The following is a 27,356-nucleotide window of genomic DNA, read 5'->3' as shown; positions in this document are numbered from 1 at the left end:
GTGCGTGCGGGGCGGGCCGGGGGCGGGCCGCAGCGGGCGGGCAGAGCCGGAGCCTGAGGCGAGCTGTGTAGATCCCACGCCATGCGCAGGGTCGAGCGCAGGGGTGCCCCGAGCCCGGGACAACAGGGCAAGGCCTCGCTGGAAGGGCCGCCGGCGGAGCCCGGGCCCACGACTGAGGTCGGGACAGGGGTCCGCCGCAGCACCGAGTCCGAGGTCTACGACGACGGCACTAACACCTTCTTCTGGTGAGCGGCGGGAGGGTGCGCGGGTGCGCGGGCGTGCGCGGGTGTGGAGCAGGAGCACGCGTGCGCAAGAGGAGCGCGCACCCCTGCTCCGGCCCTTGCCCCTCTACCCCAACTCCGGACCACCTGCTGGGAGGACTCCGGGATCCCCTTCTGCGTCTAACTCCTTGATCCCCGTGTACCCCTGCAGCGGCATTGGGAGCCCCTACCCCTTTTGACCTTCTGACCTTTCTTTGACCCTGGCGATGCCCTGGATCCCTTGTCTCTAGAATCTCGAGGAGACCCCATGTGGTGTGTCCTCAAGTCCAAGGGTCGGGGGAAGGTTTCTTGTCAGCAGCAGGCATTGTTTAAGCGCTTACTAAGTACCAGTCTCTGTGCGAAGCAAGGGGGATGCAAAGAAAGGTAATGGACATTCCTCACCCTTGGGACAAATGGAGCAATGCCCGAAGGGGAGATAGGGGCCTCTGGAGGCATCCGGAATTGGGATACTCCCGGAGGTTATGAAGGGGGCGGGGCAGGGTGGACTTTCCAGGCGAGGGTAATATCCAGGGCAAAGGCTCGGAATTTGGAGCTGCACAGTCTTGTTGAGCCAGCCAGGAGGCCGGGGTCGCAAAATGAAAGAGTACGTGTCAGGCAGTGAGGTGGAAGAAAGCAGGTTGTGAAGGTCTCTGAATGCCACAGAGCATTTAGTCCTAGATCCTGAACGTGATAATGGATTGACAAGATTGGACCTGCCTCTCAGCCAAATCAATTTGAAGCTTGAATGGAGGATGGACTGGAGTGGGAGGGACTTGAGACAAGCGGACACCAGGCCTGAGAGTATGATGACTTACACGGGGGAGAGTGGCAGTGTTCCAGCAGAGAAAGGAGTATTGGTGAAATGAGAGGGGAAATCCACCATAGGTGTGTGTTGGGGAATGGGGGGGGGTGGGGAGGAATGGACTAGGGATGTTGTAGAGGTGAAATGGACAAGGGGAAAATCCACCAGAGATTTAAGGAGGAGGGTGAAATGAACAAGACATTTTGTCAGGTGAAATGGACAAGGGGGGAAATCTACCAGAGATTTGAGGGGGAGGGTGAAATGGACCCTGTTGTAGAGATAAAATGGGCAAGGGGAAAAATCTACCAGATTTGAGAGGGAGGGTGAAATGGACAAGACATTTTGTTAGAGGCGAAATGGACAAGGGGGAAATCTATCAGATTTGAGGTGAAATGGACCAGGAATGTTGTAGAGGTGAAATGGACAAGAAGTAAAATCCACCAGAGATTTGAGGGGGAAGGTAAACTGGGCCAGGGCATTTTATTAGAGATGAAATGGACCAGGGATGTTGTAGAAGTGAAATGAACCAAAGGGTGGTGCAAAGGTGAAATTGACAGGCACCGTATTGGATTTGGGGATAAGAGAGAGTGAGCTGGTTGAGAGGATGGAGCTGGACAGCAGTGGAGAAGGTGGGAATGGTGTGGCTCTCATCTCATCCAGCACACATGCTCACACTGCCCACTGGTTCAGGTAGCTCGCCTAGCTCATGGCCACTGAACGGCTGTTGACCATAGGCATCTTCTCTGGTCTACAGGGGAGAAAGCCAAGGCTTAGAAAGATCAATAATGGTAATGATGATGGTAAATAAGAACCAGCTTTTTTAGAGCCTTTGGGTACTCTCAAACTCAGTTGGCTCCCCACCACAGGTCTAGGAACTCAGGGATGGTCTGATGCCTATTTTGCATATAGGGAAACAGAGGCACAGAGTGGTGAAAGGCCTTATTACAGCCACAGGGCTTGTGTCTGAAGCTAGATTCCATTGCACTCCTTGACAGCCTATGCTGTCCTTTTTCTGACTCTGTGTCTCTTTCTGAGCCACCTCAAGTATGCCCAGTGGCATGCCAAAGCACAGATGACCCAGCACCTGCCCTCCCACTGTGTAGCTGCTAAGGAACGGCTGAGCTGCTTGTTTTCTCATGTGTTCTGCTCTCCCCTCCTTTTGATTCCCATCCTCACCCAGTCCTAGTTCTGCCTTTCTCTCCAGCATCCTTCTTGCCGTACTTTTTGTTCTATTCCTTGTACCTTGAACCCCTTTGGGTTCAGTCATCCTCTCTACATGCTTGGTACCTTTATGTTTCCAAGGCAGAACAAAGCTTCTTCTTCCCCCTCAACATTCTCTTCTCATTCCCATGTCCAGTCTGTGGCCATGTCTCCTTGCAGACCCTTACTGTTTTATCTCCTCGTTCTCCTCCCCAAACATCCTCCATTGTGTCCCCAAAACTATTTGTCTATTGGCAGGTCTGACCGGGTCCCATCCTAGCTCTGAGACCCATCTCCCCTCTCCCTATCCCAGGCCAATCCCAGCCACCTCAGGCATCTAGGGGCTCCGGGGCTGTGGAGGGGTACCCTCTGTTGTATATGGGAGGGGCCCCATAATGCTTTTTGAATGAAAGATTACCCAATTGGAACTGTGGGCCAGTCAAGAGGAGAGACTTGTCAGGACTCTGAAAAGTATTGGCCAGGCAAAGATGCCCACTTAGGCTTCCATGAGCCCTGCCATTCCCTACAGGAGCCTTAGGGCCTGATCAGCTGCATCCTACGAAGGTCTGCTGGGGAATGGCCATCCAGCATTCTCATCGGGCCCATATGGACGAGTCCCCAGCTGCCACACGCTCTTTGGAAGCCTTCCTGAAGCAGCTGGATGCAGTGGCCCCAAAGGCCCTTGGCTTCTGGGCTGTGACCCTGAGAGCTCGTTGGATGCATCTGCCGTCGGCCCCTTCGTAGTTCTGGCTCCTGGTCTCTTCTCCCCTGCAGTGCTGAGGCTGGTCTTGTATAGACAGCTGGACAGAGGAAGTAAACAGATGAGGGAGGAAGAGAAAGCCTCATTCTCCTTTCCAGAGGGCTTCTTGGTAACAACTTAGCCAGCACTGGTCCAGTAACCTCTGGGTCTGACATGAGGGTGCAGCTTCTCTCCCTGGGAGGAATTTGGAGGAAGAGGAGGCTTCTGGCTGTAGGCTGGGCTCTGGCCCTGGATGGCATGGCGCAGTTGGTGCAGAGGAGTCATGAGGGGTAGGTGGGCAGAGATGGGCTGGGCTAGGAAAGGGCCCCCCAAGAGAGGGTGGAGATGCTTCCAGGCCTGGGTCATGAAGGAGGGCAGGGTCTGGGCCCATGCTTGGCAAAGGAAGTGGTCGCTGAACCTTCACCCCTGGGCTGCCAGTGGGCCTGTCCGGCTTTGTGTCCCGAGAATTGCTCAGGCGGTGAGGGAGGTGAGAGGATGCCCTGGGTTTTCCCTTCCCCTCCCACAGGCAAGCTCAGCGTTCTCTGGGGAAGTGTGTGTGAGCTGTGGCCGCTGGCTCGGAGAACATTCAGCTTTCTCTTCCTTTTCTCCACCAAGGAGAAGGGAAGGTCTTAGTCCCTCGAGTAAAGTGATGAACAGGGGTCGGCCAGAGAGCCAGTCCGTAGTCTTTGAAAGATGGCGGGGGCCAACCCTGGGGCCCTCGGGGCCCAGGAGTGGAGGCGGTTGGCCAGCATCTACAGCCACCAGTTGGTGGGAGGTTGCTCGGCACCCGGACCCGAGGATTGTCAAGTGAGGGGTGAGAGCACTGGGTGATGGACCCTTGGGGTTCAGAGAGGAGGCGTGAGTGGTTTGATGGCAGCTCGGCAGCCTCCCGGGGCTCTGTGCTCCTCTACTCTCAGATGGCACCTCGCTGAAACTAATCCAAGGGTCCTGGTGGTCCTTGAGTGGGGGAGTTGGACAGTGCTTGGGGTCTAGCACTTTGGGAGGGCCCTTACGGCAAAGACTCTGGCCTCTGCCCATTTCTGCTCCTGCACCTCCTACCTTCTTGGTCTTGAGTTGGAAATTCCCATTTCAAAGCAGTCACTTTGTCTGGATTCTGCCAATAGATTGCTCCCCTACCTCCCTTATCTCCTCCCCTCTCTCCCCTTCTTTCTTCCCTCCCTACTTCATTCCTCTCTCTTCCTCTCCCCTTCCCCTCCCTTCTCTTTCCCTTCCCCTTTTCCTTTCCCTGCCTCCCTTCTTTCTTCCCTCCTTTCCTCCCCCCTCCCCCATCCTCTTCCTTTCCCCTCCCTTCTCCCTTCCTCTTGCCCTGACAAGAGGCTTACTGGTGGCTCTGCTCGCTGAGCTTGCTGCCTGCCCTCCAGCCCTTTGGGGTTCCTTGCCTGCTGGCATCTCCGGACTTCAGGCTCCAAAGCAGCCTTCCCCCTTTGTCCTGGAGACTCGGGACAAATCCTCCGGCCGGGCTTTGGAGAGCCGAGGAGTTTCGTTGCATTCACAAGGGGATGCAAGCACAGAGCCCTCATTTTCCCCCTCCAGAGGCTGTGGAAGCGGGAGCCTGGGACAACAAACGGTCCCTTTGGCCCCATTGAGGTGACCTCCCTGGAGCCTGGGGGCTGGCTAGGCCCAGTGGGTGGAGTCCCCTTTGGCTCTCTGGGGAGCCTGGGAGCCGTTTGGCCCTCCTTTCTCTAGGCCGAGCCCCGGGGGCTGCCCAGGGCCTCCTAGTGCTTTGGACTGGTTCGACCAGGAAGGGGCCCCATAGTAAGAGATGGGAGGCTCCGGAGCCGTCCCAGAGCTCTGGCTCTTTCTGAGCGGGAAGCCAGCAGCCCCGGTTCCCTGCAAAGGTAGATACTGTCTGAAAAGTTCTAGGGTTTTTCCCGAGGATTGCCAGGATAATGGGGCACAGCTTCCAGGGGCGGTGTGGAGCTCCTCGGCCCCCGGGGCCTTGGCAGTGCTGCGGACACGGCTGCCTTCGGACGACCATCTGTCTGTGGGTCAGTGAGCAGGGACTTTCTGGACCGGACCACTCCTCCCCTCCACCTTAGCCACGGGAAGCCCCCGACCTCCTAACTTTTTCTTCCAATTATCTTTTTGCTCCTGGTTCTTTTGGAACTTAGGCCGCTTTCATTGACGTTAAAATTATGATAACTTTGCCCCTTGACCCGGAGGTGGGTCCGAGCCTGCCCATTCCTTCGAGACACCTCAGCCTCCAGTTTGGAACCCCAAGAACCCCTTCTCCAGCTTCCTGGGTCTGGCGCGCGTTTTCCTACCGGCCCTTGTTTCTGTTGCTTCGTCCCACCCCAGTTAAGAGCATTTTGTGACAAGTGTGGCCCAACCCCCTGCGGGCAGAGCTCTGCTGGGCACTCCTGGCTTGGGGAGAGGTTCCTGGCCAGGGTCTCCTGCCATTCTGGGGCCTTCCTCGGTGGTCCGAATGGCCAATCTGGGGGCCTTGCGGGGTCCAGGCTGCCCTTTGGGCAGACCCTCTCTCAGCCCGTGGAGCCTCTGTTCTCAGTGCCCGCCCTCGCTGGACACGAGCGGTGTGAGGGTGTGGGGTCGGAGTTTGGGGTTAGATCTAGAGCTGGGGCTCGTGTCCGCGGGCTCCCAAGGGAGCGGAGGCCAGATTGGGGGAGGGCAGTCTGGGAACTTGTTTTGATCATGTGTTTCCGCCTCACGGCTTCCTTTACAAATGCTTACGTTTTACTTTATACGTTTAAAAGCAGCATTCTGAGAAGGGGTCTCAGCGCTTCACCAGAATGCCAGGGGGACAGAGATCAGGTTCGGAAGCCCCGTCTTCTTGAGGGGCTTGTGGGAGCCAAAGTCCTCTCTGCCTCCGGAAAGGTGAAGCTAGTGTTAAAATCCACTCGTAACATGTCCCCCTCTCACCTGCCTCAACTCCTTCCAGCAGTTGAGAAAGCCGAACCCCTGCATTGGCCCATGGGCGGCCATCCCCAGGCAGGCGGGCATCCCCGGTGGGCGGCCATCCCTGGCGGGCGCCATCCCCAGGCGGGTGGGCATCCCCTGGCGGGTGGGCATCCCGGCATCCCCATCCAGCCTCAAGAATCCCAGTTGATCATTACATTGGCCAAAGCAGTCATCGAACAAGCGGTCATCGATTGCTCACTGTGTACCCAGCACTGTGCTGAGGGCTTCCCAAAGGGAGCCCTCCTAGGAAAGCTCAAGAGCTGGGGGAGGGGAAGGAGGTAGATCCCTTCCCCCTCTTTCTCTCTTCTGCCCGTGCCCTGGCACAGACCTGGTGAATCTTTCTGCCTTAGCCAGTCCCTCCTCCCAGGTTCTGGTCCTACTGGGTGTCCCCTCTGCTTCAGTAAATGTTGGGGCTCCCAGTAATCCCCAGGATCCAATTCAACCTCCCCTCCCTTTCCTGTCTTCTTGTCCCTTGTTGTTGCACCAGGTGCTCGGTGTGGGCTGCTCCAGGCGTGGGGTCCCCCTCAGATTCCCAGACCTCCGCCCCATTTTAGCCTGGTCACGCATTACCTGTTTGTCGCAGTTCCTTGAGGGCAGGGTTAGCTTTTACCTCCCTTGTATCCCTGTGCTCAGCACCCAGTCCTTGCTGACAGGCCAGAGGGGGTCTGGAGGACAGGAGGGAGGCAGATATTGAGGTGTTCCGGGGGGGCTGGGGCAGCATGCGGGTCTGAGCGTACTCTAGAAGGCCCTTCAGTGGACACGGCAAATCCCAGAGCAGAAGCAGCCCTGTTGGGTGACCGCTCCCATTTTCCATGCTTTTCAGGAGAGCCCACACCTTGACTGTCTTGTTCATCCTCACTTGCGCCCTTGGCTATGTGACCCTTCTGGAAGAGACTCCTCAGGACACTGCCTACAACACCAAAAGGTAACCCTGGGCTTTGGGCCGGCCTCCCCCGGAGTTAGAACAAGCAAGGACCAGAGAACGACTGCCTGCTTCTGTTTCAGGGCGTGACGGATCCCCAGGGGACAAAATATCCCGTGGGCTTCCCGGGGACCGTGGCTGGTGGGAGGGGAGAACATGGCAGGTGGCCTCCCTCACCACTTTTCTTAATGTTTTGCCTTCCCTGCCTTAGGTAGCAGCACCACATTCTGTGTCCCAGAAGGGTGGGCAGGACTTTGCCCCCTACAATCTGCATAGCATGGGAATTAGTTGGTTTTTAAATGTTTGGTAGAATTGCTCAAAAATTCACTTGGGCCTAAGTTGCTTTTCTTAGGGAGCTTATATTTGGCTTGTTTGATTTGTTTTCTAAATTAAGGTTATTAAACATTCTATTTCCTTTTCTGTTGATCTGGGCATTTTATATTTTTGTAAATAATTCATCCGTCTCATCTAAATTGTCAGTATTATTGACAGATGATTGAGCAAAGTAGCTTTTACTTCTTTTCACTTTTGATACTAGTAATATGATTTTCTTCTTTTAAATATCAATTTAGCTAATTTATGGGCTTTTTTTTTTTTTTTTAATAAAATCAGCTTCTACTTTTACTTACTGGTCTACTGTCTTATTACCTTCATTTTGTTATTCTTGCCTTTGATTTTTTGGATTTCTAGTTTCAAGTTTTATTGGGAAGGTTTCAATTTGTTGAGTTGCAGGCCCAATTTGTTGTTCCTTCTCTTTTTTTATTGATGCATTTAGAGTTAAGAAATTTCTCCTAAGTAGCTTTGGATGTAATGCACACATTTTGGAACGTGGTCTCCTTGTTGTGTGATCTTTAATGACATTATTGATTGTTTCTATGATTTGATCTTTGACCCACTTATTTTTTAGGATTAGGTTATTTAGTTTCCAATTTTTTTTTTTTCTGTGCTCCAAAGACCCTATTCTGAATGTAATTTTTAAAAATTGCATCATGGTCAGAAAAAAGATAAGATTCAGTATTTCTGCTTTTTTCGGATTTCTTTGTAAGGTTTTTATGTCCCAGTACTTGGTCAATTTCTGTAAAAGTTCAGTTTGGACAAGAGAAATAGATAGACTCCTTTCTGTTTCTGTTGAGCATTCTCCAAGGGTCAATCATATCTAACTTTTCTAAAATTTTATTCATATCCTTAACTTCTTCCTTTTTTACCTTATGCTTAAACTAACTATCTAGGTCTAAGAGGGTGAGTTGAGGTTCCCCCCTTCCCCTGTGTAGTTTTCCTGTCTCTCATTCTGTACCTCACTTTTTCCTTTAAGAAGTTGTATGCTCTGTTTTTGGTGTGTGGATGCTGAGCCTCTGACCTGGTTTGGCACTCCCTGCAGCTTCTGGAGAGTTGGAGGGATAGGGGCTTTTTTATTTCATTGGTGCTTTTGGTCAGAGTCCCCAGTGGTGTTTTTGCCCAAGTCTTCTATTGGCAAGCAGACTCTGGTGCTTGTCATTCATCTGAAGGGCCAGAGTCTCTAGGACAAGTGTGCCTTGCTTCAAGAGAATCCAAGAAAAGCTTTTTTGGTGGGGGGGGCACCTCAGCCACATGGTAGCCTTTTGGTGGAAAGTGAGTTAGCAGCCTCTTGGTTCAAGGGTGTTCAAGCTAAAATCAAGGGGGTCCCTGGTAGCTGGATGTCTGATCTGCTATGCCAAGATGTGTGGCCTGCTGTGTAGCCTCTCAGCCCCTTCATCAAGCCCAAGGGAGCTTTTGGGGATTTGCTAAAGAGGAGGGGATACAAAGAAGAAGGGACAGAATGAGCATCGATATAATACCTACTGTGTGTCAAGCTCTACAAATGTTGCCTCATTTGATCCCCACAGTAATCCCGGGATGTCAGTATTACTTTTATTTCTCCCATTTCATAGATGAAAAAATCGAGGCAGATAGATTTCGGCAATTTGCCCAGGGTCATCCAGTTAGTCAATGTCTTGATTTGGACTGGGGACTTCCTGACTTGAGGGACAGCTCCCTGGTTGCCTCACAGCTCCCAGACTCTTGGTGAAAACCCCTGGTTCTCTATAGGAAGAGAGGAAGGGGAGCCCCTTTGAAATGGAAAGGCCTGGGAGGAGGGTCCTTGCAGAGAACCTGGGAGGCTGATGGCACAGACCCCTGAAGGGCTCTTTGCTCTTTGTCCTCAGAGGAGTGGTGGCCAGCATCTTGGTTTTCTTGTGTTTTGGAGTCACGCAGGCTAAAGATGGACCGTTCTCCAGACCTCACCCAGGTAACTTGCCATTCCTGTTTGGATTTAACATAGCTGATCTCAAGGGGGGCTGTTGGTGACTGGGGACATGAGACTCTGCCTGCCTTAGAGAAGCCTGGGGCCTCTCCAGGTGTTTGGTAAACTGAGGTCCCGGGGGAAGCAAACCAGGCTGAGGACCAGCTTTGGGACCTGATGCCTCCATAGCTCCCAGAGATGCTGGGTGAGATCCCTGCAGAGGCCCAGGAACACCAGCTCAGCACGGTCCGCCCATCAAGGGAGGTTGTGCTTAGAACCGCAAGTCTCACTTAGAAAGGCTTCGGTTTGGGTGGCCAGGGAGATGTGTATCTCCCTGTCTGGTGGACATTTAGTGGCCTTTTTTCTCAGTCCTCTTTCTCTTTGACCTTGGGCACAGGTGATCACTTTCTGCTCCTGAATCCTCTCTTCTCTTTAGATTTTTGGGATAACCTCTCCCTCCTCTCTGCCCATTCCTCTTCAGTCTCCTTTGCTGGCTGCTCCTGCAGATCATGCCCTCTCCATGGGTGCCCCTCAGCTTCTTTTCCCTCTAAACTGCTTCCCCTGGTGACTTCATTAACTGCCATGGATTGAAGCCTTATGATCTGTCTTTCCTGCCCCAACCTCTCTTGTGTCTCCAGCCCTTCAGACATCTTGACCTGGATATCAAGCAAACAGTTTCAACCAAAATATGTCCAAAACAGCTCATGCTCTGCCTCTCCCTCCACTTCTCACCTTTTCTGTGGCTGGAAGGAAGCACCCTTGTCCCCATCCCTCAGATTCACAATCTGGGAGTCATCTTGTACTTCTCAGTCTCTCACCCCCGTATCCAATATGGTGTCTTGGCAGCCTATCTATTTGATTTTACTTCTGTAGCATCTTGGTAGATTTCATCTCTGTATTATCTCTGGTCTTTTTCACCTCTAGCATCTTGGGTTAGTTTCATCTCTACAGTATCTCTAGTCAGTTTCACCTCTGTAGCATCTCCATCTTTGCAATTATCTCTGGTCAATTTCACCTTTGCATTATCTCTGATCAGATTCACCTCTGCAGCATCTCATTGATTTCACCTTTGCATTAACTCTGGTCAGTTTCACCTCTGTAACATCTCGGTTAGTTTCACCTCTGCAGCATCTGGGGTCTGTTTCACTTCTGTAGCATCCCAGTCAGTTTCATCTCTTCATTATCTTTGGTCAGTTTCACTGATTTCACCTTTGCATTATCTCTGCTCAGTTTCACATCTGCAGAACCTCTGGTCATTTTCGTCTCTGGCATCTCAGCCAGTTTCATATCTTCATTATCTCTGATCAGTTTCACCTCTGCACCATCTCTGGTCAATTTCACGTCTGTTGCATCTCTCTAATTTGCTCCCTTCTCTACCACCCCTACCTTTTTATCATCTTATCACCTCACACCTGAACTCTGCTGGAAGGTCTTCCTGCCTTCCGTTCGATCCTTCATTCAGTCACCAAAGTGATTTTCCTAAAGCACAGCTCTCCCTTTCACCTTCAGACCCTTTCCTCCTCCTCCCTTTCCTGTCTTACACCTTATCCCCCAGCACATCGTTTTTGATCTAATGCCCTTGTCCTAGCTTGTCTAAGACCTCCATTTCTTAGCCTGTCCACCAGTCTGAGAATGTTCTCTCTTGGCTTCCCTGGCTCTTTAAGTCTCAGTTCAAATCTCACGTCCTACAAGAAGATTTCTCCAAGGCTTCTATTTTCATTTCTTTCTCTCTGTGGATTGTTTCCAATTTTATTGCAGTGTCTGATAAAGAATTTCATGCTATTTATCTGGACAAGATGATGAGATGTGGTTTAGACTGTAGTAACTAAAATGGGCATGGCAAAATTAGAAGTCAGGCTTTGAAGAAGGTCTCCAGTGGAGTGCCTTAGGCTGTGCTTGGCTTTGGGTGGTGAATATTTTGGTCAGAGATTGGATAAAAGTACAGGTAGAAGACTTGAGACATTGTAGAGGGATACCACGTGGCAAGGGTCACACAGTATATGACGAGTCAGGAGACACAAGGATCAGACAGGCTAGAACACTGGACTGGCCCTGAGATGAAACTCAATAAGGTTATATAGAAAGTCTTATTCTCACCTTGGGACAAATGAGTTTCATAGGCCTATTGTAAAAGAAGCGGGGTCAAATGATTCTTGACAAAAATTGGGAGGGTTTCTTTAGGGTAGCTAAAGTTGAGAAAACATCTCAGTCAGTCTCTGTGCTTTTGCCCTCTCAGTGCAGAGTGCAGGCCCTGTCCTGTGCCTCCCTGAGTGTTGTCAGTCCTGAGAAAGGGTCTTTGTCGATTGGCTGGGAACGGTCTTGAGGAAAACACCCAGTGACAGGGGATCTGGGAGAAATGGGAGCTGTTGTCAGGTGTTCAAGGGAAAAAACCAGTTGGGCTCAGTTAGGTCCTCCAGGGCATAGCTGGAATTAGGAAAGAGGCAGAGGAAATAGATCCAGTTAGCCAATCCTCCATTGCCCCCAAAAAAGGAATGCGCTTCTCAAAAGGTGATGAGTTCTCTGGTCTAGAAGTTTGCCATGAAGTCTGGCTCTGGTTGGGCCTTGAGTTCAGTCACTGGGGTCCATTTAGGTTCGGGAAGCTGAGGCTGCTTTGGATTCCCAGCGCAGGGAAGGGAGACTATACAGGGATGGAGGCTCCAAGGTAATGGCCGGCAGTAGAGGTGGCTTTGGCTTTGGCAGAACACATGTCCAGAAAAGACTTAGGATCGGGTGTGGATGACTCCCTCTCTGTCCAGGCCACTGGGATGCCAGTCCTTCTGGCGGCCAGCCGGGAGAAAGGCCTGGAGCCAGGATCCTGGCCTAGGCCCAGCTCCGGCACTTCCCTGGCTTCCCGGACAGGCTTTGGGCTAGATGAAGGTGGTGGCAGTGCCTTCTCCCCGCCCTCCCCCAGTGGGCACTTGGGGAGCTTTGGCTGCTGCCTGTCGCGGATGTGTCTTCGGGGCACAAGGCAGGGCTCGGGACCGCCCAAGTTGAGGGGGAAGGCACTGCCTGCTGGCCCAGGAGGCCTCCTGGGGGAACTGGTGCATCCCAGTTCTGGTGGCAGTGGCCCCCCCGTGGCCCCAGGGTAAGAACAGGAGCCAACACCTGCTGCTCTCTTTGTGTCCTTGTAGCTTACTGGAGGTTCTGGCTGTGCGTCAGCGTTGTCTACGAGCTCTTCCTCATCTTCATCCTCTTCCAGGTAAGCTCTGGCACTCGGGACCAACGGGGAGGGGCTGAGGCGGTATCTCCCCTCCCCACCTCAAAACTGTCGAGCAGTGCTGACCTGTAGGCTGGGGGTGGGGGGACCCAGGAGGCCCTGGTCTTCCTCGCCCCAGGGGGCCACTTTCCTCAGGCATTACCCGCCTGTCGGCTTAAGGAGAGCCTCCTTCTTCAGCCTGATTCAGGCCTGAAAGTGAGCGCTGGACAGAGATAAGCAGCTGGCAGCAGACACCTGTCTCTCTTGGCAAAGAAATTGGGGCGCCTGGAATGGAAGCCTCCGATGTCAACGGAAAGAGATCTCACTCTGAGATCCAGCTTCGCTGCCCCGCCCCCAGGAGTGGGGAGGGGAAGCATCCACCAAGTCAAGCAAAGGAAGAGCAGATTTAGGTTCCTCAGTGTCTCTGATCAGGGACTTTTCAGGGGTATCAGGGCTCCCCAACCCTCAGCCACTCAGCCTTCAGTGCTGACCTCTTTGGGAAGCTCCCCCCTTTCCCCTCCTCCTTTTCCTTTCTCTCTCCCCCCACTTCTTTTTCCTTTTTCTCCCCTCTCCCTTTTTTTCCTCACTCTCCCCTCCCCCTTTTCTTTCTCCCCTCCCCTTTCTCTCTCCCCCGACTTCTTTTTCCTTTTTCTCCCTCTCTCTCCCCCTTTCCCTTCTCTCCCCTTTCTCTCTCCCCCTTTTTCCTTCTTCTCATTCTTTCCCTCCCCTTGTCACAGTCACTTAGAACAAAGCTGTTGGGAGGGAGTTTGCAGAGTGAGCTGCCGTGTTAGCATTCAGATGGACCCGGGGCCCAGGTGGGTCACAGATGGAACAAGGTCATCCCCCACGTGACCCCCACTCCCTAGGGAGGCCCAGAGTTAGCAGCCAGCCTGGTGAGCGGTCCGCAAGCGTGAGGGCCAGGCCAGAAGGAAGGAGACCCAGGACCAGAGTTTGGGGGGCGGGGTTTTAAGGGGGAGGAAGGCCCAAGTGCGAGAGGGGGATGAGGAGGGGGCAGCTGGTGGAGGGACGAGATGTGGGAGAGAGGGTGGGGCGGGACCCAGCCACCTGAGACAAGGACGCCCTCATGCCTTTGTCCCGGCCATTGGGTCCGGCCCCAGCTCTTAGCCCCACCCAGACGCTCAGGTCCGGCTCTGAGCCCCCCAGCATTCCTCAGCTTTGTCTCTGTCTGTCCCTTTCCCGCCGGATCACATTCAGATGCCGGCCAGCTCTTTGCTGTGGTCGAGGTCGGGCTGCGCAGGCTGCTCCATGTGCCCTTCGGTGGGACGGCTTCCGCCGCTGCCCATTCCCCACTTTGCCGCCCGGGCGGCCGTGGGCTCACGCTGAGCTTTTCCACTTTATGAAAACAGGGCCGCCGGGCTCATCCCCGGCCCGCACGCACCCTCCTCCCCCACCCCCAGGCAGGGCCAGCGCTCAGGGCGGGCGTGAGGCCGGACGCTGGGGTCCGGGGCTCAGAGAGAGGCCGGAGGCCGGAGGCGGCGTGCCCAGAGTCTGCGGCTCCAGCTGAGCGCCGCCGCCTCAGGTGGGGCGTGAAGGTGCCCGTGCCCTTTGACCAGCTGTCTGCGGCCGCACCTTTTGTGGAAACTGGTGAAGAGGTGCCATCGGACGTCATGGCAGGTGAAGGTGGTGGGCCGAGCGTCTCAGGGACCGCTGGTGGGAGCACCGAGGCTGCCGATGGGAGTGAAGGCCGGAAAGGAGGCCGCTGGTGGGAGCACCGAGGCTGCCGATGGGAGTGAAGGCCGGAAAGGAGGCCGCTGGTGGGAGCACTGAGGCTGCTTATGGGAACGAAGGCTGGAAAGGAGGCCGCTGGTGGGAGCACCAAGGCTGCCGATGGGAGTGAAGGCCGGAAAGGAGGCCGCTGGTGGGAGCACCGTGGCTGCCGATGGGAGTGAAGGCTGGAAAGGAGGTTGTTAGTGGGAGCACCGAGGCTGCTTATGGGAACGAAGGCTGGAAAGGAGGCTGCTGACAGAAGTGTTGAAGCTGACCAGAGCGCAGATGCCGCTGGAGGGAGCACCGAGGCTGCCGATGGGAGTGAAGGCCGGAAAGGAGGCCGCTGGTGGGAGCACCGAGGCTGCCGATGGGAGTGAAGGCCGGAAAGGAGGCCGCTGGTGGGAGCACTGAGGCTGCCGATGGGAGTGAAGGCCGGAAAGGAGGTTGTTAGTGGGAGCACCGAGGCTGCCGATGGGAGTGAAGGCCGGAAAGGAGGCCGCTGGTGGGAGCACCGAGGCTGCCGATGGGAGTGAAGGCCAGAAAGGAGGCCGCTGGTGGGAGCACCAAGGCTGCTTATGGGAATGAAGGCTGGAAAGGAGGCCGCTGGTGGGAGCACTGAGGCTGCCGATGGGAGTGAAGGCCAGAAAGGAGGCCGCTGGTGGGAGCACCAAGGCTGCTTATGGGAATGAAGGCTGGAAAGGAGGCTGCTGACAGAAGTGTTGAAGCTGACCAGAGCGCAGATGCCGCTGGAGGGAGCACTGAGGCTGACGGGAGCATCGAGGTCCCTGACAGGAGCCAAGGCTGGAAAGGAGGCCGCCGATGGGAGCGCTGAGACCGCCGCAGCCTGAGCAGAGGCTTCCTGCTCCCCCTCTCCTTCCTGGAGACCTTGCTTGGTCAGTGGGGGGAGGGGATGGCATGGGGTGGGAATGGCAGGCCCTGCAGACCCCAAACCCGGCAGTAAAAGTGGAGTTTGTTTGTTCCAAAGAGAGGTCACGGGCCTTTTCTCTCGGTCTCTTCCAGTCGGAGGCGCGCCTGGCGGCGGAGGCGGCGGCCAGTCCCCCGGAGACGCCGGCTCTGAAGGGTCCGGCCTCCGCTCTCCGGAGGATCTGAAGAAGAGCCCGTAGGCCTGGGGATGGCTGTTCCCAGACTGGCCAAAGCGCCGAGCCCCACGGGGGCCCCGAGCAGGGGGCGCTGTTGGTAGAGATGGAGGCCATGGTGGGGCAGGAAACCGACTGCCTGGGCTTGGGAAGGGCCCGAGTGGGCTCCGGAAGAATAAGCATCTATTAGCTGCCAGCTGTGTGCAGGCAGAGCCTTTGCCGTTCTCTCATCTGGTCCTCAGACGGGGAGGGCCTCTGGGCAGCATTCGAACCCGGGCCTTGCTGACAAAAGCTGAGGAGCAATGGAGTCTTTGCGCGCAGCGTTGGAGGCTGGAAAAGGAGGAGGGGCGAGGTCAGGGAGCACAGGAGAGAACAGGTGTCTGAGACAGTCCTGGCAGCATCTGTTAAGTGCCTGCTGTATGTTGTGGATTCTGGCCCGAGGCCTGGATCACAGGAGCCCGCACTGGGCCAGCTCCAGGGGAAGCGCCCACACGCTCCAGAGAGAGGCTCCCGTGAAGGTCCCAGGAGAGCCGGAGCCCCCACCCCCAGTGCTGACCCTCAGGCGGAGCAGACACCGGGACCCGGCCCTGAACCTCCCAGGGCAACGGGCCGCAGGTTCTGGGCACAAGAGCCCCCTCCCCCTCTGCTGGAAGACTGATGGGGTGCCCTCGCCCCCCACAGCTAGTTACCCTCGCCCACCGCGCCGGCTCTGCTTAGGGGCCTGTTCTCTGCCTGCCACTCGTGCGTGGCCCCGGGCCTGCATGCAGTGAGTGCTTAAACATCGCTGCCGTGGGCTGGAGGGCTCGGGGTTCACCGACCCTTTGGTCTTTGTGCCCCAACCTGCCCCCCCCAAGCATTATGCCTTGGGGGGTAAAGCTGTGGGTGAAGGGGGAGGGGCGTGCGTGCAGCCTGGCGGAAGGGGAGGCGCTTGCGAGTCTGTCCCAGGAGTGGAGGCTGAGGCTGGGGTTGCGCCTCCTCCGCTTGCCCCCCTGGGGTTTGGCTCGGGGCGTGGCCTTTGCAGCCTCGGAGCCCCCACGGCTGCTCTGTCGCTCCCACAGACGGTGCACGACGGGAGGCAGTTTCTGAAGTACATCGACCCCAATCTGGGCGTCCCCTTGCCTGAGCGAGACTATGGCGGGAACTGCCTCATTTATGACCCGGACAACCAGACGGACCCCTTCCACAACATCTGGGTGAGGGCCGGGGGCACGATCTGGGCGGGGGTGGGGCATCCGGCCTCGCCGAAGGCTAGGGAGCCGTTTGTAGGGGACGTCCTCCAGGGCCCACAGGGACTCCCCACCCCCAGGCAGACGTCAGAAGCTCTTCTCTTCTCTTCAGGACAAAATGGATGGATTCGTTCCTGCTCATTTCCTCGGCTGGTACTTGAAGGTGGGTGTGGGGCCCCCGGTGACCCCTGCCCCCTGCCTGGGCCAGAGCGGGCGCCCTCTTGGTGGAGGAGGGGGCTTGGCCAGGAGGCTCGTGGGGGGAAAGGAGCCGGCCCGGGGGAGGGGCGGGTGCCAGGCTCCCTGCTCTCGTGCCTGCAGACCCTGATGATCCGGGACTGGTGGATGTGCATGATCATCAGCGTCATGTTCGAGTTCCTCGAGTACAGCCTGGAGCACCAGCTGCCCAACTTCAGCGAGTGCTGGTGGGACCACGTAGGTACCAGCCCCCGGGGGGCAGGGGATCTGAGGTGGCCCTCCCAGGATGGAAGGATGGGCAGGGCCAGGGAGGGGCAGAGCCCAGGCGTGTGTGAGTGTGACTGCCGTTGGGGGAGCGTTGTAACTGTGAGCAGTTGTGTGACTGTCCATCTGTCTGTCCGTCTGTGCTTCCGGGAACAGACCAACGCATGCTCAGGTTTTCATCTCGTGTAGAAATGGGCATGGGTGGCTTTTATTGGAACGGCTTCAGCTGTTTTGGGGGGCCCCCACTCGCCCCCCTTTCCCGCTCTCTAGCTGGAGGGGCCCAGAGGCCCTTCATCCTTTTGTTCTCCCCAAATGTCAGCGCGTCCTTGGGGTAGATGCTGGACGGCGACAGACAGACCCGCCCCTCCCCCTTCCCTGACGGTCTTTTTTCCATTGCCGCAGTTTTCTTTTTCTGTCTTATCTCTGTGACAAGAACGGCGGCTCAGGTTCCTGCAGCGCCCAACAAGGGGCATCCCCTGGAATCCATCTTCCATAGAAGGGAGCCGAGTCAGCATTGGGGGGGGGGGGAGGAGGGCTCGTCCCTCGGGCCAGTGCAAAGCCACGGCTTCTCCCTCTGGGCAGCCGCAAATTGTGGCTGAGGGCGCCCACTCCCAGGCTCGCTGCATGGCACAGGGCGGGCGTCGGGGGCCAGGGCGGGCGTGACCCTCTCCTTCTTTTCAGTGGATAATGGACGTGCTCCTGTGCAACGGGCTGGGCATCTACTGCGGCATGAAGACCCTGGGCTGGCTCTCTCTGAAGACGTACAAGTGGCAGGGCCTCTGGAACATCCCCACCTACAAGTACGCACTGGGCCCGGGCTGGGGGTGCGCGAAGGCCGCGGGTCCCCGGGAGCTGCTGACCCACGTGGATGGAGCAGAGTGGGGGGGGAAGGGAAGGGGGGACATCCTGCGTTTCAGAGAGGGATTGAAGGCTGGGCTGGAGGCGGGGGACGAGGGGGGGGAGGGGAGGCTGAGCTTAGAAATGAGAGTGCCGGGGGTCCGAGTTCAGATGCATCTCAGCACAGCCCTGATCCTGTCTGGACTAGATGGCCTTGGGTGGGGTGAGGGGTCTCAGGGCTGGGAGGAGGCGGGGGGAGGGCCCAACGTCTCCCCACTTCCAGGAGCGTCCTACCTCTAGGTAGGTTGGTGGACAGAGGGCTCCAGCCTTCCTCTCTGGGTGCTCGCCCTCAGCCTCAGTTAATTGTCTGTAAAATGAGAATAATAGTCCCCCTCTCACGTCAAGTGCTTCGAAACCTTAGGTCACCACATACAGGGCAACCGTTACTATGCTTTTATGTCTTTGGATGAGTGGAGCTCCACTTCTCTCGCGTTTCCCCTCACACTTGACCTTGGCTCTCTTGCTTCTGGCTGCGCCATGCACCCCCTCCCTGTGCGCCAACTGCGCCCGTCCCACCTCTTGAAGGAGGCACCAAGTGCGCTGTCGAGCCGGCTCCCCCCGCTTCCGGCTCATGGCTCCCGCTAGCCCCCGGCCGTAGACTCCTGGTCTAAGGCATGGGCACCGCTCTGTCCGTGGAACAGTTCTGCATCGCTTTGCAACAAGCCCCCGCTGTCCCCGGCTGCGCTGGAGCCGTCTCCACTCCCAGCTGATCCTGCGCCTCTGCTCGCAGCCCCCGCCCAGGACCCCGAGGGCACGGCCCTGTCCCAGTGCCTCTTCCTTGACTCTCCTCGTCCTCTCTTAACCCAAGGTCCCACAGGTAGCCACCCCACGAGTTGGGGCTCCAGTGACCTCCGTGTCCCAAGTAAGGAAGCGCGTGCTGAGAGGGTGTGTTTTGTGACCTGCCCAGGATCCCCCAGCTGGTCGGAGTCTGACCCAGGTCCTGCATCCTCAACACTGGGAACGAGAGTCCAGCAAGAAACAGGGTGCTCAAGCAACACACACTGGCAACAGGCTCTCAACAGGGGGCACGGAGGCGGCGTCGGGGGCATAGAGAAAGCGACTCATTGTGGAAAAGGGCAAAGCGTCCCAAACCACGCAGGAGAGACAGACCTTTGCCAAAGGCAGCGACGAGGGGGAAGAGCCGGAGGTTTCCAGAGTCTCCCTTGTTTCCCCCAGAAACAACGGTGAATCTCGCCTCTAGATGGATTCTGGAGTGCCAGAACCCCAGAAAGTCGGACTGAAGATAACTTAAAAGGACTGGAGGAAAGGTCGGGCTCACTTGGGTCACGGGAGTACAGCCTCGCACAGGAAGGGTCCAGGTGAGCAAGAGGCTCCCCCGCAGCAGCCAAGGCCCTTCGGTCCCAGTTCAGGAGGCCAGTGGCCAGTCCTGGAACCCCCCGACGTTACAAACGCTCCTGCAGTCCACGATCGGCAACGGAAAGAGATCCAAAAATGAAATGAGGAGTCTTGTAGCCAGAACTCTCAGGTCAAGGAGAAAATGCTGCAAGCAGCCAAAAGGAAGCAATCCCCACCTCAAGGAGCCACAGTCAGATCATGCAGGATCGAAGGATCAGGGCATGTGATCTTGTGGAAGGCAAAGCACCACCTAGCCAGCAAAACTGAGCATGATCTTTCAGGAGGAAGGATGGACACTCAGGGAAATGGGCGATTCTTAAACTTTCCTGATGAAAAGACCAGAGCTGAGCAGAAAATTCGATCTTCAAATATAAGACATAAAAGAAACATAAAAAGGTAAACTGGGAAAAAAAGACTTGTTATTCAATAAGGTTGAACTATATCCCTGCACAGGAAGGTGAAGGTGACATTAGGGCAGTTGGAAGGAGGATGCACACAAACAGAGGCCGTGGGTATAAGTTGAATTTGACATCAGGATGTATAAAAATGAAGAGGTGAAAGAAAGGATTGTACTGCGAGAAAAAGAAAGAAGTAAATTGGATCCCGTGAAGAAGCTCAAAAGACCTCGTACAGCAAAGAAAAAAAGGGAAGAGATGAGCACTGTTTGAGCCTTATTCTCATTGAATTTGAATCTGAAATGAAATACACTCAATTGGGCATAGAAATTTATCTCACCATATAGGAAAGTAGGAGGAAAAAGAAAAGGGGCGAGACTGATAGGAAGGGAGGGCAGTGTTCAGAAGCAAAACACTGGTGAGAAGGGACAGGGTGAAAGGAGGGAGAAAAGTATACAGAGGGAAAAATAGGGTGGAGGGAAACACACAATAATCATAACTGAATGTGAATGGGATCAGCAGAGTAGATGAAAAACCAGGTAAAAGGCTGGAGCACAATGTACTCTGCTTCAACTGAATTAAAGAAAGCAGCAGTCTCGGACTCAGACAAAGTAAAAGCAAAAATGGAATCTGATTGGAAAAGATAGAAAATGACATCTTGCTAAAAGGAACCATGGACAAGTATTATCAGGGCTAAATATATAGTGATATAGCATCCAGATTCTTAAGAGAGGTAAAACGAGGGGGCAGCTAGAAGCTGCAGTGGATAGAGCGCTGGCCCTGAGTTCAAATCCAGCCTCAGACACTTAACACTTTTTAGCTGTGTGACCTGGGCAAGTCACTTAACCTCGATAGTCCCAAAACAAAGAAAAGCAAAATGATTACAGGAAGAAATAGCACAACTATACTAGTGAGAGACCTCAACCTCCCCACCTCAAAACTAAAACCTAGCAACAAAATAAAGTGAACAGCACTTTTGAAAAGTTAGGGATGATAAATCTCTGGAGAAAATTGAATAGGGATAGTAACAAATATACCTTTTTCTCTGTAGTATGTGGTAGCGCCACAAAAATTGACTGGGTCATAGGGCATAAAAATAGCACAATCAAAAGCAGAAAATCCTTTTCAGATAATGATGCAATAAAAATTTAATGTGTAATAAAGAGCCATGGGAAAAATAGGTTAAAAATTAACTGACAACTGAATAATCCCAAAGAGTGAGTGGTTTAAACAACAAATCATAGAAACAGTTATTTCATCCAAGAGAATGACAAGGAGACAACAAATCAAAATGTATAGAATGTAGCCAAATTAGCTCTTAAGGGAAATTTTATATCTCTAAATGCTTACATGAATAAAATAGAAAAAGAATACATTGGAAATAAAAGTCATTGGCATGCAACCAAAAACACTAGGAAAAACCTTTAAATCCCCAATTAAATACCAAGTCAGAAATTCTGAAAATCAAAGGAGAGAATAATAAAATCGAAGGAAAGTTTTGAACTAGTGAATCAAACTAGTAAGAATTGCTTTTGTGAAAAAGAAATACACAAACTTTTGGTTAATTTGGTTAAAAGAAGGAAGGGAAAAAAAATCAAATTACCAGTGTCAAAAATGGAAAGAGTAAAATTCACCACTCAAGATAATTGGGATCTGTTTTGCCCAACAGTATGCCAGTAAATCTAACAATCTAAGTGAAATGGAAGAACATTTACCAAAATATTAATTGTTCAGATTAACAGAAGAGGAAATAAGATACCCATTTTAGAAAAAGAACAAGCCAACAGTGAATTCCCTAAGAAAAAACTTTCCAGGGCCAAATGGATGTACAAGTGAATTTTACAAAACATTTAAAGAACAATTCCAGTATATAACATATATTACATAGTGTGTGTATATATATATATATACATACATACATACATACATACATATATATATTATATGTAAGTTTCTAAGTATATATATTGAGAATATTTGGGGGGAAAAGTCCCACCAGATTCCTTTAATGACACAATTATGGTGCTGATAACCTAAAACAGAAGGAAAATTATGAGATATCAATATCCCTAATGAGTATTAATGCAAAAATTTTGAATAAAATATTAGCGAAGAGATTAGAGCAATTTATCATGAGGGTAAGACACTATGATCAGGAGAGATTTATACAAAGAATGCGGGGCTGGCTCAATATTAGGAAAACTATTAGTATAGTTAACTGTATACATAACAAAACTAATAGAAACTTAGGTTTATTTCAGTAGATGTAAGAAAAAAACTTTGGACATAAGTATCCATTCCTATTAAAAACACTAGCAAGCATAGAGTCTTCTATAAAGTGATAAATAGTAACTATCTAAAAGTATCAGCAAGCATTAAGCTACAAGCTTTTCTAGTAAGATTAAGGGTGAAACAAAGATGCCCGTTTAATCATTACTATTATTTAGTGTTACAATAGAAAAGTTTGCTTTAGCAATGAGAGGAAAAAGGAATTAAAAAAAGGAATTATGAAGGAATTAAAATAGACAATGAGGAAACAAAATTATCACTGTTAGCAGATAATATCAATTGAAGAGAATCAACTAAAAAACTACTTGAAATAACAGCTTTAGCAAAGTTACAGAACATAAAACCCACATAACTCATCAGCACTTCTATATATTACCAACAAAGCCCAGCAGCAAGAGAAAGAAAAGTTGCTTTTAAAATAATTGTAGAGGAAATAAAATATTTGGGAGTCTTCCTGCCAAGACAAACTTATGAAATATATGTACCCAGTTACAAAACGCTTTTCACAGAAATAAAGTCAGATCTAAACAATTGGGAAAATATCAGTTGCTCATGGGTAGACTGGGCTAATAAAACAAAAACAACGATTCCACCTCTAAAGTTAGGATAAGGTCAGTATCAAGAAAAATTTTTTGTTGTCAAGCTAAAAAGAAAATCACAAAATTCATCTGGAAGAACAAAAAATCAAGGATGTCAAGAGAATTAATGGGGAAAAAGTGCAGGGGGAGCTTGCCTAACCACTTCAAATCTAAAACTATTGTAAAGTGGAAATCATCAAAAACTCTATGTGTTACTGGCTAAGAAACAGAGTGGTGGAAAAGTGGGAGAGCTTGGGTTCACAAGACACAACAGTCAGTGACTAGTTAATCTACCGTTTGATTAACCCAAAGACTTCAGCTTCTGCAATAAGAACTCACTACTTGACAAAAACTGGGAAAATTGGAAAAAAGTATGGCAGAAACTAACATAGAGCAACATCTTGCACTCTATACTAAGATAAGGTCAAAATCGGTACACAATTTCCACCCTTTACATGTAAAAGGTGATACCATAAGCAGATTAAGAGAGCAAGGAATATTTTCCCTTCAGATCTATGGAGAAGGGAGGAATTTATGAGAGACAGAATATTATGAAATTGTTAAGTGGATAATTGTGCTACCATTAACAAGGTCTTCCATAAACAAAAACAATGCATCCAAAAGTAGGAGGGAGTCAAAAGGCTGGAAAATCGCTTTTTACAGCCTTGTTTCTGGCAAAGGTCTCATTTCTCACACATAGAGAACTGAATCACATAAGTGTATAATTCATAATAATAGGCAGTTTTCAAATGAAGAAATTAAAGCTATCATGAAAAATGTTCTAAATCACTTAGAGGACTGGAAATTTTAAAAACCTCTAAGGTACCCTTTCACAATTCTCAGATTGGCTAGTGTCACAGAAAGGGAAAATGATAGATGTTGGAGATGTGGGAAAATAGGAATATTAGTGTATTATTGGTAGAGTTGTGGACTGATCCAGCCATCCTGGAGAGCAATTTTGGAACTATGCCCAAAGGCCATAAACCTGCAGTCTTTGATCCTACGACTACTTCTCTATCCCAGAGATTAGCTTAAAACAGGGGAAAGGACCCACATGTGCAAAAATGTAGCAGCTCTTTTTTTTTCCAAGAACTGGAATTTGGGGGATGGCCATCAGTTGGGAAATGGCTGAACAAATTGTGGTATGTAAATACAAATGGCATGCCACTGTCCAATAAGAAAGGGTCAGGCACGTTTCAGGAAAACTTACAAAGACAAAGTGACGTGAACAAAACCAGGAAAATGGTTGTCCACAGTAATGGAACATGGGTGATGATCAACTGGGATGGACTTGGCTCCTCAGCAACACGATGATCTGAGACGATTCTAAAAGACTCCTCCATCCGCATCCAGAGAAAGAACTGGAGGCTGAAGGCAGATTGAAGCACACTGTGTTTACTTTTTTGGTGTCTTTCTTGTAGTTTTTCTCTTTTATTCCGATTACTCTTTCACAACATGACTGATGAGGAAATGTGTACATGATTGGACATGAATACCTCCTATTAGATTGCTTTCTGTCCTCAGGAGGGAAGGGGGGAAATCTTCTAAAAGTGAATGTTGAAAACTATCTTTACATGTAACTGAAAAAAAAAAAAACACAACAACTTTTCAAGTGGCTGTAATGCTGGGAAAGTATCTAAAATCAAAAGGTAGTGTTAAGTGTCATGGCGCTATACTAAGTATCACCCCAGTGAACAGAGCAATAAGGCAGTTGTTCCCTTGTCCCCGTTACTGTAATACCAGTAGGGAAAACAAAATTATCCCTGTGTGCTTCCAATGGAAAATGAGAAAAAGAAAATCCTGGAGAATCAGCAGAGAAATTAAGATGGTTAATAGCACAGTGATAACAAAACAACAGGAGAAAATGGAAAAGGAAGACCCATTGAATTAAAACAACTACAAATAACTTAAAATATCTGGGAAGGAAGGCACCAAGTCACATTGAAAATCTATAGATAATATGTGTGTGTATGAATATATAGTGTATGTGTGTGGCAATAGCAGAAGTACTCTGTGCCAGTGTAAGAAAAATTAGTTCAAAGCTCATTTACGATTAAACATTATACCAGTCAAATTGAAGGGGAAAATGACATGATCCATTGGGGAAATAAAAAGTCTAAAATCTCCAGAAAGAGAAGTTTAAAAGTAGAAGGGAAAAGAGAATAGCATTTCCAGGTCTTAGCATCTAAAGCAAAGTTTCTTCTTAACTGTCCGTTGCGACCCCAGATGGGGTCTCGGAGCTGAAAGGGGGCGTTACAAAATTATAATTTATTAATCAGTAAATATTTGATTTGCATACATGCTTTATATACCCAGGGTTATGGGAAATTTGCGGGGGGAGTCATGAGTGGAAAAAGGATAACTCTTAAAGCAATAATGATAAAAATGTATTTGTACTAGTCAAAAGTGGCAGTTTGGGTCAGGAATGATTTAAAGATTGCCACGTTGATTTTTAACCTAAATTCTAGGGTAATGCTGAGAGAATGCCTCCATATTTCCTACTGCATTAATAAAATTACAGGCTCTTTTATCAATAACTTAAGCTCTGAGGCCCAATCCCAGCTCATTAGATAGATAGATGATAGATAATTATTTAAAACAAATGGAAAAGAAAAAAAGACAAAATAGTTTTTAAAAAAAAGGGGGGGGGGAAGAAAAATAAAAGCCATAAAACCATTGTCACATACTCGGCAGAAGCTATAACAAGAAGCTGTAATAAGAGAAGGCTTTGTCTTTGTAGCTGTCCATCTTCACTTCCTTGGAGCTCGGCTTGTTCCCTGACGTGGATTTTTTATTTTCTTTTCCCTCTTTTTCTTCTCCCCTCCCCCCCAAGTGGGCTAAGTTAAGCTCGGTTATATTTGTGTATTCGTGCATATATAAACACTTACATGTGTGCACATGTACATAGTTTGCACGGCTACGTGCACAGGTGACGCACACGAGTAAAACACAGATTTTTTGAATCTTTTAAAGTCTGACTTTGTCCAAGATCAGTGATCCGCTGCCTCCCGATCATGGTGATTTCCCTTTGGGTGTGGCTCCTCATATCCACATGGCTCAGTTTCTTAGGCTTAAGTAAACCCCAGATTTTGTCTGTCCCCTCTGTTGATGAGACAGTTGTGACGGAAGGACGGACGTGGTTATGACATGGGGACAGAAAAGCCCCTCAGAGCATCCCGCGTGCTGCAGATGGCGCCTCGTCACTGGTGCGCACTCAGGATTGTTGGTGTCCTCCAGAAGCCAGGGAGGCTGGGGGTCTCTGGAGGCCGGGAGCCGGCGGAGGCCGGGGGTCTGCGGAGGCCGGGAGCCGGCAGAGGCTGGGGGCTAACAGGCTTCCCATTATTGCAGGGGCAAGATGAAGAGAATCGCCTTCCAGTTCACGCCCTACAGCTGGGTGCGCTTCGAGTGGAAGCCTGCCTCCAACCTGCGCCGGTGGCTGGGAGTCTGCGGCATCATCCTGGTTGTAAGGCCCCCCGCTCTTTGCCCTCACGTGCCCCCAGCTGGGAGGGGGGTCCCCGGGCGCCCACGGCCGGCATGGGGCCTGCCCTCAGGCCGGGCCTCTTGCAGTTTCTCTTGGCAGAACTGAACACCTTCTACCTGAAGTTCGTGCTCTGGATGCCCCCCGAGCACTACCTGGTTCTCCTCCGGCTTGTCTTCTTTGTGAACGTGGGGGGCGTGGCCATGCGGGAGATCTACGACTTCATGGATGACCCGTAAGTGGGGGGGGTCCCCTGGGCCGCTTTGGGGATGCCCCCGCGGAGGGCGGACAGGAGGTTCCCGAACGGGGAAGTTGGGCAGGGGCAGGAAGTAGAGCTTCGGGGGCATCGCCCGGGAGACCCCTGTGGAAGGGTTGTTGCCAGGGGAAGGTCGGGGTTGGGGGACCAGCAGGGGATCCAGAATCCACCCAGAATCCACCGCTTCTCAGGCTCCTTCCCCCCCAAAACCTTGGCCAGGCTTCTGCCGCCGAGTGGAGGGACCTTAGGCGACATCCCCCCGAGCTTCCCCGGAGCCTCAGTTTCCCCTCCCAGCAGCTCGGGGTCTCTATGGCTTCCAGGAAGTTCCATAAGAAGTTTGGCCAGCAGGCCTGGCTGGTGGCGGCCATCACGGCCACGGAGTTCCTGATCGTGGTCAAGTACGACCCCTACACGCTGACCCTGTCGCTGCCCTTCTACGTGGCCCAGTGCTGGATCCTGGGCACCGTGCTCATCCTCACCTGGACCGTCTGGCGCTTCTTCCTGCGGTGAGCCCCGGGGAGGGGCGGGGGGCCGGGGGGCGGGGGGCTCGAGGCCGCGACCTCCCAGGGAGCCCAGGCTGGCCTCTTCCTCCCAGGGACATCACCCTGCGCTACAAAGAGATCCGGCGCCAGAAGCAGGAGAGCCGCTGCGAGGCGGACCCGGCCTCCACTGACGGCAGCGAAGGGCCTTCCCCGCTGCTGGAGGAGCAGGACAGAGATGGGGAGCTGTGAGCGGATGGACGCCGGGCACTGCCTCCCTCAGCTGCGGGCTGCGGCCCCCCAGGGACCGGCCCCGGGGAGGTGAGGGGGCAAGGCGAGCCCCGGCACCCTGACCTGGGATGCACAGGGGGCACCCTCTGGGCACGGCTGCCAGACCAGAGAGGCGGGCCGGCCACAGGGGCGCGGGCATCCAGGCCGGGGAAGGCTCTTTGTCCCAGCCCCGCCTCCAGTCCGGCCGGGACGGACGCCTCACCCCGGAGGGTCCGGCGGGAGCTCTGGGCTCTCCCTCGCCCTCCAGGGGCCAGGGCTCCAGGTTGGAAGGACACAGGCATTAGGGGAGGGGTCGGTGCACAAATAAAGACGGGAAGGAAAGAGACTGAAGTCGCTTTTGTGATGCTCGGGGAGAGCTCCAGGGGGTCACAGCCCCCCCTCACTGCTCCCTTGTGACAGCCAGACTTGGGTGCAGGGTTCAGCATCTCCACCCCGGGGGCGCTGTGGGGGCAGGGACAAGGGCAGATGAGCTGAGTGCCAGCACCCCCAGCCCCATTTTGCCGAGGGCTTTCCA

General features: G+C 52.4%; 1 protein-coding gene across 1 annotated transcript; it reads left to right on the top strand.

Annotated features, from left to right (window-relative positions):
* Positions 1-36: 36 nt before the first annotated feature.
* Positions 37-27,167, top strand: PTDSS2 (phosphatidylserine synthase 2). The gene is made up of 12 exons (XM_051964104.1): positions 37-245; positions 6,762-6,863; positions 9,041-9,123; positions 12,249-12,316; positions 16,197-16,331; positions 16,477-16,527; positions 16,683-16,796; positions 17,505-17,623; positions 25,687-25,801; positions 25,906-26,051; positions 26,393-26,578; positions 26,668-27,167. The coding sequence occupies exons 1-12, from the start codon at positions 82-84 to the stop codon at positions 26,801-26,803; spliced, it is 1,419 nt and encodes a 472-aa protein (XP_051820064.1). The 5' UTR covers positions 37-81; the 3' UTR covers positions 26,804-27,167.
* The last annotated feature ends 189 nt before the right edge of the window (positions 27,168-27,356 follow it).

Source organism: Antechinus flavipes, chromosome 6 (genome assembly GCF_016432865.1).
Source record: "Antechinus flavipes isolate AdamAnt ecotype Samford, QLD, Australia chromosome 6, AdamAnt_v2, whole genome shotgun sequence".
NCBI lineage: Eukaryota > Metazoa > Chordata > Mammalia > Dasyuromorphia > Dasyuridae > Antechinus > Antechinus flavipes.
Note: the sequence above shows the minus strand (reverse complement) of the source record. Positions and strands in the feature narration are given on the sequence as shown.